Source organism: Chrysemys picta, chromosome 19, assembly GCF_011386835.1.
Source record: "Chrysemys picta bellii isolate R12L10 chromosome 19, ASM1138683v2, whole genome shotgun sequence".
Taxonomy (NCBI): Eukaryota; Metazoa; Chordata; order Testudines; family Emydidae; genus Chrysemys; species Chrysemys picta.
Genome location: NC_088809.1, coordinates 13,070,981 through 13,085,206, shown reverse-complemented (window position 1 = coordinate 13,085,206; position 14,226 = coordinate 13,070,981). Strand labels below are relative to the sequence as shown.

At 39.4% G+C, this 14,226-nt stretch overlaps 1 protein-coding gene across 9 annotated transcripts in view; it reads right to left on the bottom strand.

Annotated features, from left to right (window-relative positions):
* Positions 1–1,297: 1,297 nt before the first annotated feature.
* The window catches only part of LOC101940317 (S-adenosyl-L-methionine-dependent tRNA 4-demethylwyosine synthase TYW1), a 126,868-nt gene continuing 113,939 nt past the window's right edge, over positions 1,298–14,226 (bottom strand). For all 9 annotated transcript variants that reach the window (XM_008178895.4, XM_042857789.2, XM_065572746.1 and 6 more), the window contains one exon: positions 1,298–3,777. In XM_008178895.4, coding sequence (XP_008177117.2) covers positions 3,556–3,777 — 222 coding nt within the window. In that variant the 3' untranslated portion in view covers positions 1,298–3,555. The remainder of the gene's footprint in view (positions 3,778–14,226) is intronic.

Sequence of the window (14,226 nt, the reverse complement as noted above, 5' to 3'; positions counted from 1 at the left end):
CTTAAGGATTTGACAGAAAAAAGATTGTACTGTTAGCATGTAACATCCACTTCAGCCAATGAGAAAAACCTCATTCTAGAGTTGAAAAAAACCAAGAGGATTTATCCATACCGGTTCTGGTTCTTGTTTTGCAAAACCAGAACGCAGCCTCCTCTGAATTCTTGGGATTTGTAATCCATATTTTGAGAGCTATAATCCATATTTTAAAAAGCCCTATTCACTTGGAAGAGACAGGAACAGCAAAACTCAAGTTTTACTAGTAAAAGTGAATTTTCTTATAAAATAGCTTCTAATGACAGAAAGCTGGGCATCTCAGTTTGCAGATGGTATAAAATAATTTCCAATAATGGAAGCTTGAGATAGTAGTTGCTAAAATGTAGTTGAAAGGGAACAAGTGGGTAATCATAATGACGTGATTTTTTTAAGATGTGATATCTTGCACTAATACCTGGATGAGAGCACTAAAAATGCTTGCAGAGTCAGTAAGCTATGACAAGCCCAGATCAGTGAGCAGAAAGGAAAAGCGTTGCTCCCTAGACTTTTTAATTGGAAAAAACAGTGAAAAATTGGAACCACAAAGTTGCTTTTCACACTAGGGTTTAGAAAGTATTTTGGGGACGTGGATGGTGAAAAGAAAAAAAATCCCATGTTTGATTATGGCTTTCTGACCGTTATCGTAATTAAATATGCCAACTGCATTACATTATGAGTTTTCAATACCTTTAAAGGATCAATGAAATCTAATTATCTTTCCTTTACAATTCACTGACCAACCATGCTTCTTCTTGATACATATAAAATTAATACATTCCTAGCATATTAGTATTGAAAGATATATGAATTCTAGTCTCCAATTAATAGAGTAGAGATAGTGTAAAGGCCAGCATGCTGTCTTTGTGGTTGATGGTATGGGGATAACAAAAGGATTCTTACTTTTGACTTTGCAACAATGCACAAAAGCTATCAACTTTATTACACCCAATACAACAGTGAGCAAAATGTTCTAACCACTAGATGTCGCTCTCTGGAGAATCATGGCTGTTTGTATTTGGCACCTTTAACCTCCATAGCATGAGAACAAACTTGAACATTTAGGAAAAAAGCTGGAGAAATTACCTATTAGGACATCTTCCACACTAGATCAGACCTCTCTCTCTCTCTCTCTCACACACACTTTTCGCTACAAGCAACCCGAAAGCTCAAACGTTTAAATTCCCATTACAATTTTTTTTTAAATGTTTCATTCAGGTCCCCATATAGAAAAAATGGTGAACGGTGCACAACCACACACAAAAGATTGCGCTGAAAAGTCAAGTACTTTATTTCCTGCCTTTTCTGAATCACTTTTTACAGTTTAAGAATTGCACTTTAAAAAAATTACAATCCCACGAATACCGACATGTCCAAGTTGTAAGGCAGGGATATTACTCATTTTGAAAATACCAGCTACTGTAACAAAGAAATTAAAAAATAGCAACGACCTTCATAAAACAGCCAGGTTAGGTAGTTAGGTTTCAGTCAGGATACATTATGGCATTCTCTGGGAACCCTGAGAGAACACATCTAAAAGATGCATATATCTTACAAACATGGCAGTAAGCATAGCTCTCTTTAACACATCGCCATAATATGCCTGAGATTGTATTGTTTAACCTGCACCGGCAAATTATACTCCTTCTTAGAGTTTGCTGTAAGTGGAAAATATTCAAATACAATTCCATTCTATAGTAGCCATATGCAACAGGAGTCTAAGATCCATATAGATGGAGATTATAAATAAACCCACGATCCTCAGCTGGTCCAAGTCAACACAGCATCAATACTTCAATGCAGCTATTCCAATTTACACCAGCTGAGAATCTGGCCTTAGATATTTTCACAATGAGGCTTAGTAACTTGTACATGAGCAGACGTATTGATATTGCATGGGGTTTTCATGCAGCACACCCAAGCATATTTCATGAACAGAATGGTGCAGATTGTTGAGATACAAAAGCAATTATTTCCTCAGTGGTAAACAAAAACCACCTTTATTTAAATGTAAATTCCCAGTAGCAGTTACTTTAATATCTCAGAATATCACAAAAAGTCATCTGTGGTCCAGTCTCTCCAATAGATACATTTATAACATGCACATCAGTGTGACCTTTACTTTTCTGTGATAAAAGACAATAGTTTTCTTGGAACAAAAATCCCAAACCTGATTCAGACTTTACTTACACCAGTTTTACACTTATAACTCGGACAAATTCACTGTTGTTACTGTATATTTATGCATATTTATATATGTAAGGAAGTTCACAACAAGGCCCCAAGTCCAGGCTCTACCATTACAATCAGAAGTTGTCACAAAAACTGAAACTGTTGAAGGGTTTAGACAACAAGTAATATTCCTGAATAAATGTACTGCTTAGAATCAAAACTGCTCTTCATTCACAACTGACAATTTCGATCAAACACGCTGGCACTTAGGCTTGAAGATTAGCCACTATCACCGCGCCAAAAATGCAAGTTATGATCTGGTTCGAGAGATTCTGTTGGTGCCTTATTCCTAGTCGTTTCAAAATATTGTTGATCATTCCAGTCTTTCCGCTCAAAGGCAGAAATGATTCTTTAGATATTAAGATGTGATGCATTTAGGTTTTCCTACTGGTCAGGGATTCAAATTAAAATTCACTGCCGGCTTACTCAAATGATCAAATACTGATAGCCTACCTCACTCAAAACTCACACTGAAATCAACAGGATACTGTGCATAAATCTGGTGAGCACAATTTGGCCCAAAAGAGTTCATACAAAACCGAACACATTTTGTTTGGAGGCACAACTATTTAGAAAATATTAAATATAAGAATCCATGAAGTTGGAAGACACTTGGGCATGTTTTAAAGGCTTCACACTACCAGCATAGTTAGAGGTGTTCTATAACTTCAGTGGATACTCTCCATCTTGCTGGATCGGGCTCTAGATTAATTTGTTTTTTTTATTTATAGCAACAAGTGTTTGTATTTGACATACATGTTCATAAATTTTACGTGCTGCCAATGGCATGATGCTCCTGGTATGGGTTCGGCTTTCAAAACCAGAGCTCCCAGGTTTCATGCCCTCAGACAACCAAACTAGGAGGATAGTTACACTGAAAAATTCAACTCTCCCTATCATTGTTATTGAAACAGAACATTTAAATGTTGAAACAGGAAGCAAACAGGTGCCAGCTCTCTCCACTCCAAAAAGTTGAGCAACAAAATAATAAAAGCTGTAACACTAAATTGTGTGGGCCACAGTTACTCTCTAATTGCAAAGTCTATACACAGAATAAAATTTACATGGCACCATGCCAATTATTTATATGGACCATTTGTACTAGATTAAAAAGTGTCTAATATTTTAAATCGCAGAGCTAGAAGGAACAGAAGGAAAGAGATTACAAAGAGCTTTTGCCTTTTTTGTTGCTGTCAAGGGTCAGGGCTATGTGCAAATATTCTGTATCCAAGTTACGCTATACAAGTAAGAAAAACCAAACAATAGCTCTATCTGTCAATCAGGTTAGTGATATCAACACCCTGAGATGTCCTTTGTTTTGTTCTTTCGTTGAAATCTAGTGTCCAAAGGATCAAAGCCCCTCTCTCTGGAGCCAAACATTGCCCAGTGTGGTGTTTTGGCTACGTAATCTGCTGCGGTGAAGGTCTTTGATCCCCTGCTATTTTCATACTCCTGGACCAGCTCCTGAAAACGATCATAATCGATCCACGTGCACCATTCTCCATCGATCTTGAACTAGAAAGGGGAAAAAAGAATATTGTCATATCTGGGAGCAATAAAGAGTACCAAAAAAACCTGAATATATGCTTAGCCAAGCTGATGAATTCATAGCTACATTTTAAATTGGGTCATCAAACTGCAGCATTCTTATTCTCTAGACACAGCGTTTCTCCCAGGGAAAAGAAGCCATCCAAAAATTAAGACATGGTAACGACTGAATGTGAAAAACATATAGACAGTGTATTGTTCGCCATGAATGGAAATCCACTTTTTCCAGTTCACATCTTGAAGCTTGACAAAACGCAGACAGATGTGGAACAGTCACTTTTCTTAAGGCGCTAGTCAAAATTGAGTGTTATCTACTGGCATATAGACGTAATTTTTTGGGTGCATTACCTGCATGTCAAAAGTAAATGTCCTTCCGCTCCTGTTAACACTCAGTTCTGCCTCCTCGGAAGGAATACCTCATCCTATCCTTTTTGGCTACACTCGACAGCCTATTTCGCAGCCATCTCAGCGTTCACCCGAGCGTTCATTCTTATATGAAGAATATGGTTTCAGGTGCTGGAAAACACTCTGTCGCAGCCTTGTGTGTTACACAAGGTCAGTGAGGTATCCCTGTCTGGAGAATATTGTCCCATCACAGTGATCAACCTGCGTAACAGCCATTATCTTGACTGAAGCACTGGGAATTACAATGGGGTCCTCCAGAGCTAAAAGCAAGAGATGCTCCCGGTTCAGCTAAATAGCCAAAGCCCTGTAGCTGGGGGCTTTAACAACTCATATCCTCTGCAGATCAGCATGGATGAGGACTTGTGACACACTCTCACCAGTGGGTTACATAAGCAGGCTGTAATACCAGCTAGAGGACATTAGCAACCACCGAGTGAAACAGAATAGGGTAAATAATACAGGTGTGCCTTTGTAGGAAACAGGTTTGAATTATCCTTCAAGAATAAGAGGACAGCATCTGGGGAACAGAGAAAGGAAGAGAAGCTTAATTACATGAATTCTACTCTTATGCAATGGGAATTTTAAGAATCGCTTATTTTGACAAGTCTATACTGCATTTGTCTAATAAGCCAGCTCTGCTAATTTATCAACAGCCTTGACTGAATCCTCAATTAGGCTTTATCGGCGCTAAGTAAGTGCCTATTACACACTCCATCCAAGAAAGACTGAGAATGTTCTGGCACGGGGGGGTGGAGAGGGAGAGAGGGGGTGTTTAAAAATTGAACGTTATGCATTTAAATGGCATCTGACTTGGTGCCCAAGAGCTAAAAGCTTTTCAGTAGAAAAAAAAATGCTGACAACAGCAACATTTGAAATAAAACTTTGCTCCTCTTAATATATTGCTGTCCATCTAATAGTTATGAAGATGGCTTGTCTGAAGATTCCTCAGCATAGTTCTCTTAGCCAAGAACGGGAAAATGCCGAGTCATAATTGCAGGCAATGATCGCATTGTCAAATACTTTTTATTCAGTGTTTGCTCTAAATATGTGATGATACGAAGGCCGTGTTCAAACCAGGCGATGTATCTATTGTTCTGCATACAGCTAATAAATAAAGCAACTTCCAATTTAAAGAGACATTTTTGCCTATAAGGCAGTGTGGTCTAGTGGACAGGGTAGTGCATCCAGGGAGAGTAGACCTGGGCGCTACATCTATTGTTGTCCCTGACACTGGGCAAGCCACTTCACCTCCACCTTTGTCTCTCGTCTACTCAGACTAAAAGCTCTGCCGCACAAGGAGACTCTTCCCATGTCCTATGCTCCTAGCACAAAGGGGCACCTCTCTTGGCTGAGGTCTCCAGATGCAGTGGTGCTCAGTGGCTAGAGCTGGAGAATGGGAATTGGGACGCCTGTATTCTGTTTGTAGCTCACTTTGACTCTTGTGACTTTGGGCACGTCACTTAACTTCTCTGTGCCTTACTCTCCAATCGGTCAACTAGCTATCATGCTCCCCCATCCTCATGGGAATGAGAGACACGTATTTAATGGCTTAAAAGAGCTTTGACCCCCTAGAACGAAAGATATTTAAGAAAGTTCATTAAATGGATCAGGATTCCAACAAGCGTTGGCATACAATGCACACGCAATATTTAAAGAGAGGAAACCAACAAATGGATTGTCATTGCAGCCTTAAGTATGTGATACCATGAAAGTGAACTGTTTAACACACAGTGAATCAATTTCCATGACTATACAAGGAACTCCATATATATATCTTTAAATGGCTTTGATCCATTCCATATATATATATATATATGGAATGGATCAAAGCCATTTAAAGAAGCGAAAATAAAGGGCAACCTAGTGGATGGTGATCAAAGATCAAATAAAATAGTTAAAACCTGAAACCTATTCAGCAAATGGATAGTTCAACAAGCCTACTTTCTTGCAAACTAACGAGGTGCCCTTACCTTGGAAAGGGGGGGAAAAAAAACCTTGCAATAATTATTTTAATTGCATTCAGCAGCTGACGAATTTTGTACCCACTCCCATAAGAAAAACTGCTATAACCACAAGTCATGAAGTCAAGATGAAACAAAGATATAGATTAAAAACTACAGCAACAGTCCAGACAGCAGACTACTCTAGCTAGCTAGATTGATTATTAAATTGGTAACAATATGGTATTGTTATGTATTATCTGAAGGATCAACAGAACTACCACCGAACCCACATCTGCACTGACAAGCTAATCAATAGTGATTCAGTTTCACCCGCACTCAGTAGAACATGAATGTGTGGGTTAAAAAGAAATTAAACTCACGAATGGGCTATGTCGTCTTCTTCACAGCGCACAGCAGCTGCTACACATACAGAACTCCACTGCTGTCCAACTTAGGCCTGGTTTACACTGGGGATGGGGGTGGGGAGGGGCAAGCTAAGTCGGTCTAAGTTATGCAACTTCAGCTACGAAAATAGGGTGGCTGAAGTCGACGTACTTCGATCTACTTACCGCAGCGTCTTCACTGCGGTAAGTCGACTGCTAAAGCTCCGCCGTCGACTCCGTCTATGCTTCTCGCTCCGGTGGAGTACCGAGTCAATGGGAGAGCGCTCGGCAGTCAACTGCTCCAGAGGTAAGTGTAGACATGCCCTTAGTTGGGGAAAGTGGTCTCTTACAGAGATGAGATTTTAAAATGAGCTTTAGAGAAAAATTAGAAGCTTTTTATTTTAAATAAACTACTTACTTTTTTCAGGCCACAATAGTGTTATATTTCATTGCTCTAACTGTCCTACTAAGACTACACTAATCTTTGTCAAAGCATACTAGAATAACTGGGGGAACTAAAATAGTATGTCCAGCACTAGTGTCCAATGGGCTATTTTTGTAACAAGGGGGCAGAATTCTTAAAAGTTATGCAACACGAACGGTCAGATTGCTGAAGAAAAAATGAACCCACACAATCCCCTTAAGAAAATCAGACAGTATTCATGACCAAATGCAATTACGTAAAGTGTCAATCTGCTTCATCTGATATGCAGGCTCTGAAAGGTCTATTTGAGCATTTCTTGCATACAAATAGCACTGGGAACCATGGGATCAAATGCTATTACTCAACAGGATCATACATATGCAAAAGAAACCAAGCCCTTATCAAAGCCCAAATAAACTGGGGTCAAACAGCAAAAACTTGATAGTGCAACAAAGGGAGTGTGCAAGAAACAAATAAGATCTGAATTATAGCAGGGAAACCTGTATAGAATTCCAAATGCAACCATAATAGTTGCAGGTCCATGCATGAAAAGTGTGCAAAGTGCTTAAAAAGGCACGTAAGAATCAGAAGTCATATTTTTAACTGGGCAACCTGCAGCACAGTGAAAGGAAGCAATTTAACCAGTCAAGGTCAATGTGAGTTGGGGGAGTTCCCACCCAGCTCCAAGCAAAAGATAGGCACTCATCACCAGATCAAAAATTCACCCTTTCCGGGGGCCCGGTTTTATTACACAAAGGAAATTCCAAAATAACATCCCAGGAACCCCACGCTAAATCTTTTCCCAAGGATCCCTCCCCTTCAGGACCCGTACCAAATGTCATCATTCCCACTCTGAACTAGAGCTAGACAACCCAAGAAGTCTAGCCAAAGATGCAGGTGGTTCAAGTTACTTATGGTTTTTGTGATGAACCCTCAACTCTTGTGAAGTCACCTGGCACTATGGGGCCCTTAATCCCTATTGGGGTCCTTTACAGGCTTTCATCATGATCATCATCCAACTCCCATAGCAACAATCAAGCTAAGAGTCTATGGTATTTTGCTACAAAAACAGAAGAAGAAATATTTAATATTTTTAATGCTGTGATGCAATAGCAATATAACGTGGATATGAAAAAGTCACCTTTAAGCACAGTGGATCATGGAAACCAATTATTTCCTCCAAGGCAATAAAATGAAACAAACAGTGGTGAGCGAGACAATGACTTCTTCGGTCGTCCACACAGATTTACTGATTGGAGTTCAACAATTTTATGAGCATTTTCCAGCTAGTGAAAGATTTAAGACTTGCTATAGTATTTCAATGTCCACACAAACAATGGAAAGATAATTCTAAAAACTAGTGTTATTAAAAAGGCCAATACAGTGGGGATTTTTTATTGTATTTTTCACTACCTAGTTAGTGTTTTAAGGTAATAAACACAGGAACAAAAGACTACTTTTTTTAGTTAGTTCAGTTAAAAAAAAGTAACACAGGCTATGTGAGATTGTCTTTTCCAACCAGCTTTAAAATTAAGTCACTGAAGAGTGAAAACTCACCCCCTTTCTGGGGTTTGGCTTTAACAACAGTAAGGTTATATTAAGGTCTGTTCAGATGTTCACCTCAGGCTTGACTGCTCTACTGGTTCCTATCTCTGGGATGATTAGCCCACACCGTAGATGATCTTCCTCTATCTGATACAGGCATATTTACACCACCTTCATTACCACAGTATCTGAACACCTTCCAGTACTTACTCTAGGGAGCCACTGCCCCTCCACCCTGCCTCAATATGCACAAAAACCCACTTAATTTCCCCAGCAAGTTCAGGGGGTGGGGGGACAATCCAAAGCCTACTGAAGTGAATGGGAGTTCTAACCATTGATTAACTTTGGCTCAAGCCTGAGGGAAGAGGTTGATTGGGGGGGACGGACGACACACGTCATTTCAGGCCAACACTGACAGCACATCATGAGCTAATGTTGACTACTTTGTTTTTTATTTACCCCTAACGGAAGTGTATCTAACATTATTTCAAAGGGCATTATCTACTGGAATACCATTCCCACTTGAATTTCTTTACGCTGAAAATAGAGCAGCTTATTATGTAAAACTGAACATTCTTGAAGAAAAGAACAGATTAAAATGTGGAAAACAGTAAACTGCTGCAGCGCATATTTCTTCTCATAACAGTACTTGCATAAGCAATTTTTAGTAACTAACGTATAAAGAATTTATGTTTGAGATAATATAATTTGTAGTACAATATACTACATTCCATCAGACACGCATAATTGCAGAGAAATAAAAGCCTCAACAGATTTATATGGAGGGGTATAATACAGAAGAGAAACAAAGACTGTGACATGAAATGCTACAGCTGAAAAATGGAAGTCAGCCAAAAATCAATTAGTTTCTCCTAATAAGGATGACACTATTATTCTCTTCTGAGGAACGTGCATTAAATTGGAGAATAAGGTGTCTCTTCATCCATTCACTTTGGCAGTTCTTTATATACTTATTCCCAGACAAAGAGAACGTACTCTAGGCAAAATAAGAAATTCAACCAGAGTGGTGCTGTGAAGCCTGTTGCCGTTACTATCCAGGTTTTACCCTTCTGGAGCTAATCCTGAGCTGGAAGGACACATCCTCTCGTGGGATGAGTGATAATTAGTTGCCCTGCCCACTTCATTCATTAGGGTCTTCTCCTTGCAGACTGTCAGAAAGGCTGAACTGAAAGGGCTACGAAACATGGAATTCTTTCCACTGTTGACTGAACGGCAATAAGCACGTTGCATTTCATATATACGCCAAACTGAGGTCAAATGCAAGAGTTTAACTACACAGTAATTCTTCACACCACCACTACACAGGAAAAACAGGGCATTACTTTTTTCATCACTTATTCTTTAATAACCTCAAGGTACATCATTTTACATGCAGAAGTTACAGCACTCCAAAAAATAATGGTTAAACATAAATCTTTTCTAGACTACATAAAAATCACTCAGTGGAAAGAAAAAGTAATACATGCTTCACTGGCATTGCTTAGCGACACAGAAAATGCTCCAGGATTGTACTGTAGGGAATGACCCTGCACTGGCAAAAAGATGGACTGGAGAATGTGATAGAGCTTTTCCATCTCTAACTTACAGAAATTTAAAATCTGGTTTCCGCAAATGTTCAACCAACATTTTTCCAGTTTGCCAACAGCACCACATGTTAAAAGAGGGTTTTTCACCAGCAAATATTGAAAGGGAAGCTTTTTAAGGCTGACAGACCCAAAGTTGAATTCTGGTTACCATCTTTCTCCTCCTTCATCCACCCATTTAAAAAAAACAAATGGAAATTTTCTTTCCCACACCCAACTATCAGACATTCAAAAACTATTTATTAGGTTTCAACAGGAAGGACTCCAAGAGTGTTAAAACTCCAGCTTCTTAGCTGAGCACTCCAACTAGAGAGCTCAGAACGTGGGCTTGTTGAGTTTTCCAACATACACACACATATTGCTGTCCCCTTTGCTTTCCCAAACTGCTTCACACTCTTGTGAGCCAGCTTGGAACTAAACTTGACATGAACGATGCCTCAAGGCAACATTGTGCCTCTCTCCATCCCTGGAAGGCTCACAGAAACCAAAATTGTTATCAGAGGTTGGTTGTTTTTGCGTTTGGATCCCCCAGCCCCAGAGCAATTGGGGCTTGGGCGGGACTGGTCACAATTATCCACTTGCAGAAAATCATTTTACAAATAATGACCTTTAGAAGTGTTCCATGTTGGGCCCGCAAACCTTGAGAATGTCCCTTTAACTCTATTGCAAAGTACAGTCGTTTGACAAAGTACTTGATCAAAAAAATGACCACTGCTCCCACACAAGTTTTATTGAAATGTAAGACTTAGCTTCAAAGCACTGGTTAGGGTTGCATCAGAACAACCCTCTTGAGTCCCTATTTTCAGCAGCTTCCCTCAGGTGATTTCTTACTGAGCTTAAACCATTCTTTTTCCATTAAACACAAAATGTTCTTACGAAGACGGAGTACAGATGTGCACTCAAAGCTTAGGATGCTTTTTTTGGTTGCAGAAACTCTTCCAACTTAAAAATGTGCCATACTGTAAAGCTTGTAGGAACGCTAGCATATCATATCCGATACTCTCGTTGATTGCTAGTGGTCTTCTAACATGATTGTTACCACATGAACACACACCAAAATGCTTTACATTTGCAAAACTGTCTCAATATATTTAGAGAATAGATCTGTAGAAGCAACATGGTGCTCTGTAACTTCTCAGAAAGAACCAGCAGACCTGGGTCAAAATAAACTCATATTTTGCCAACTAAGAGCAACACTCTTCTCCCAAAACACCAGCATAAAACAGATGTTTCCTTTTAGGATAATGTAAGTGCCACTCCATTAATTGACCATTTGCTGGCACAGAAGGTAAGGGCTGTTGCCCATTTTCTTTCTCTTCCCCCCCCCATACATGTTCATGGAGACCAAGTGTATTAGCTCTGCAAGACCAGATAGCATTAAAATGGCTATTGAATGTGGGTCTACTGCAGTATATTATTCTCTGAAGCCATGGCACCAGGCTTACAAAGATTCTACGTGTACCATATTTGTGCACATAATATATTGATGTATAAAGTGCAATACGATACAATGTATGGAACAGAGAGGCATGAATTGGCTACTGATTAATGCCTGGAAGTAGGAGTCAGAAGGTACTCAAATTCCACTGTCATGCGGTGCAGTGCAAAAACCTAGACCAACAAATAGATCTGGTTCTGGCTCTGCCACTGAGCTTCAAGTTATTTTACCTTTCCATACCTCTATTTTCCCCCCATCTCTAAAATGGGGATATTACTGGCACCTCCAATTTCCCTCCCTGTGTTGCTTAACTCAGACAGAAGGAGCTATCTAAGTGCAATGTAATATTATAGGAAGTTTCCTATTTAAAAGTTTATGACCACTTTATTTACTTATCTAGGGCCCCTCAGTGCTTCAATTTTATGCCATTTTCTTTGCACCATTTCAGCATAAACCACCCTTTGTTCTCATTAACGTGAGCATTGAGGAAAATTCTTAAATTAGGTTAGTTGGGGAAAAAATTAATGCATTTTCTCATGCAACTTTCCAGCCTCAGTTCCTTAATTTAAACTGATGACAGTGAGATATCTTAATAAAACAGCTTTTATACATTCACAAAGTAGCATTAAACAGATTAACATAATGGCAGTGCACAGCATTACATTATGCAAATTTTCATAACAAGGCTATTTTCACCACCTGCCAATAGAAATCTGAGTCAACTTGAATAATTCATTAAGCTATTGTGAACAGTTTCTTTACCTATTTAAGGTTCTTAATATATGCTTTCTTGTATGGCAGGATGACTGGACTGGAGCTGATGTGAAACCAAAAGAAATATGGCAGACAGCTGAATTCTATCAGGCTCATATCACCGCTTCTAATTCAGAACTCAGTGTTACTTTTTAATTGCTAGTTATAACTTTAGGCTCCATGAGAAGCAACTAGGATTAAGAGGTGAAGCAAGTAAAACATGTGGCTTGGAATGTTATAAAACTCTAACAGAGTATGGGCCATGTAATTATGAGAATTTTACCACATACTGTACCCTAGGGGTAAAAACAAAAATCAGAATATCAGCACTGACTGCTGGGGGACAATGATATTGGTGCAGAACTATATCTTTCCAGAAATCTTAAAAACCCCCATCCATGAACAATCACATTGAAGATTTCCATTCCCCACCCCACCCCCAACAATCTCTCTCTGTCCATAAGTACCCTAGTCACATGATCAGTGATATTTGTAAATACTTTAACAGCATTATCACCAGTTTAGACAGTTAGATCATCATTCAAATTTAGCACTGATCAAGTTTTATACATTCAATTTGTCATCACACTTTCTAAAAGAGTTAAAGCCTTGCAACATGATGTCTGTATCATCCTCGGTATAGTGGCATAATGCCATCCACACATGGGATCTCTCTTCTGTAACTTATTAGCTGCTACTTATTAAATCTAATCTTATGCAGATTATTCTATATAAAAGATGCATTATTGTAGATTTTTTTATATATATATAATTCTTACCATCATCATTATGGAGCAGCCCATCTACCAATTAAGCCATAGATTACACCCAGACAGTTTTAATTCTAATGGATGAAAAATGGATTACTTCAGAATACCCACAGTGCCCTTTTTAATAACTAACAGATCAAGCACAGCAGAACCAACCTCATATTTTGAGAGTGACACTACAGAAAATCACAGAAACATCAAGTTACAATCCCATGCCTGCAATAATACTGCTGTCGAGAAGTTAGACTATTTCACTGACAGGTTAGGGTGCTACATGGGTTTCCCTGCTTGCTGTAAACACAGGGATGTTTTAGATCTGGTTCAAATTTATGGCAGCGTAGGCTCAATTCTCTTCTACTGACGTCGGTACAATGACACTGACATCAAACCAGCATAAAGAGGAGAATGCAGTTCAGATTTTCGATCCCAGGTTCTAGGAGGACAGAGAATGCTTATACCCAAAAATTGACCTGCGAAGTGTGGGATTGTTAGGGACAGGAAGGAAATAAAATGCTCTGGATCTTTCTGAGAAACAAGGTGAATGAGGTAATATCTTTTATTGGATCAGCTTCTGTTGATGAATGAGACAAGCTTTGAAGCTTACACAGACCCACGTAGACCCAACCCGCCACCCTCTGAGGGGTCAGGACCCACCCCACTGGGAAACACTGATTCTAAAGCACTGCAGCCCACAAAATCCAGTGCTGAAACCTGCAGACAATGTAGAATACAAGAGGGTTTGAGCTATAACCGTCCCATACAGAGCCAAACATCCCCAACGTTTTGGGATCTCTGGCTCCACCGTTTGGATTCAGATCCACCTATGCAAAGTCTGTCAATTCACAGATTTTAAGATTAGAAGGGACCATTCAATTATCTTGTCTGACCTTCTGTATAACACAGGACTTTGGATTTTACCTATTTACCCCAAACTTTTGATTGTTTCTATCCTGTTTCGAACTGGGGACCTTCCACATTACAGGCAACTACACTACTGAAACCTCCTAAAGACCGATGAAGGTGAGATTCAAACCCACGCATGCACAACATAATACAGTAGTAGCCCAATGCCTTGCCCAACTGGCCACCTCAAAATACAGTCTCCTGGCATGGGGAAAAAACCCAGGTACCCCATATGACAGGTGGGGATA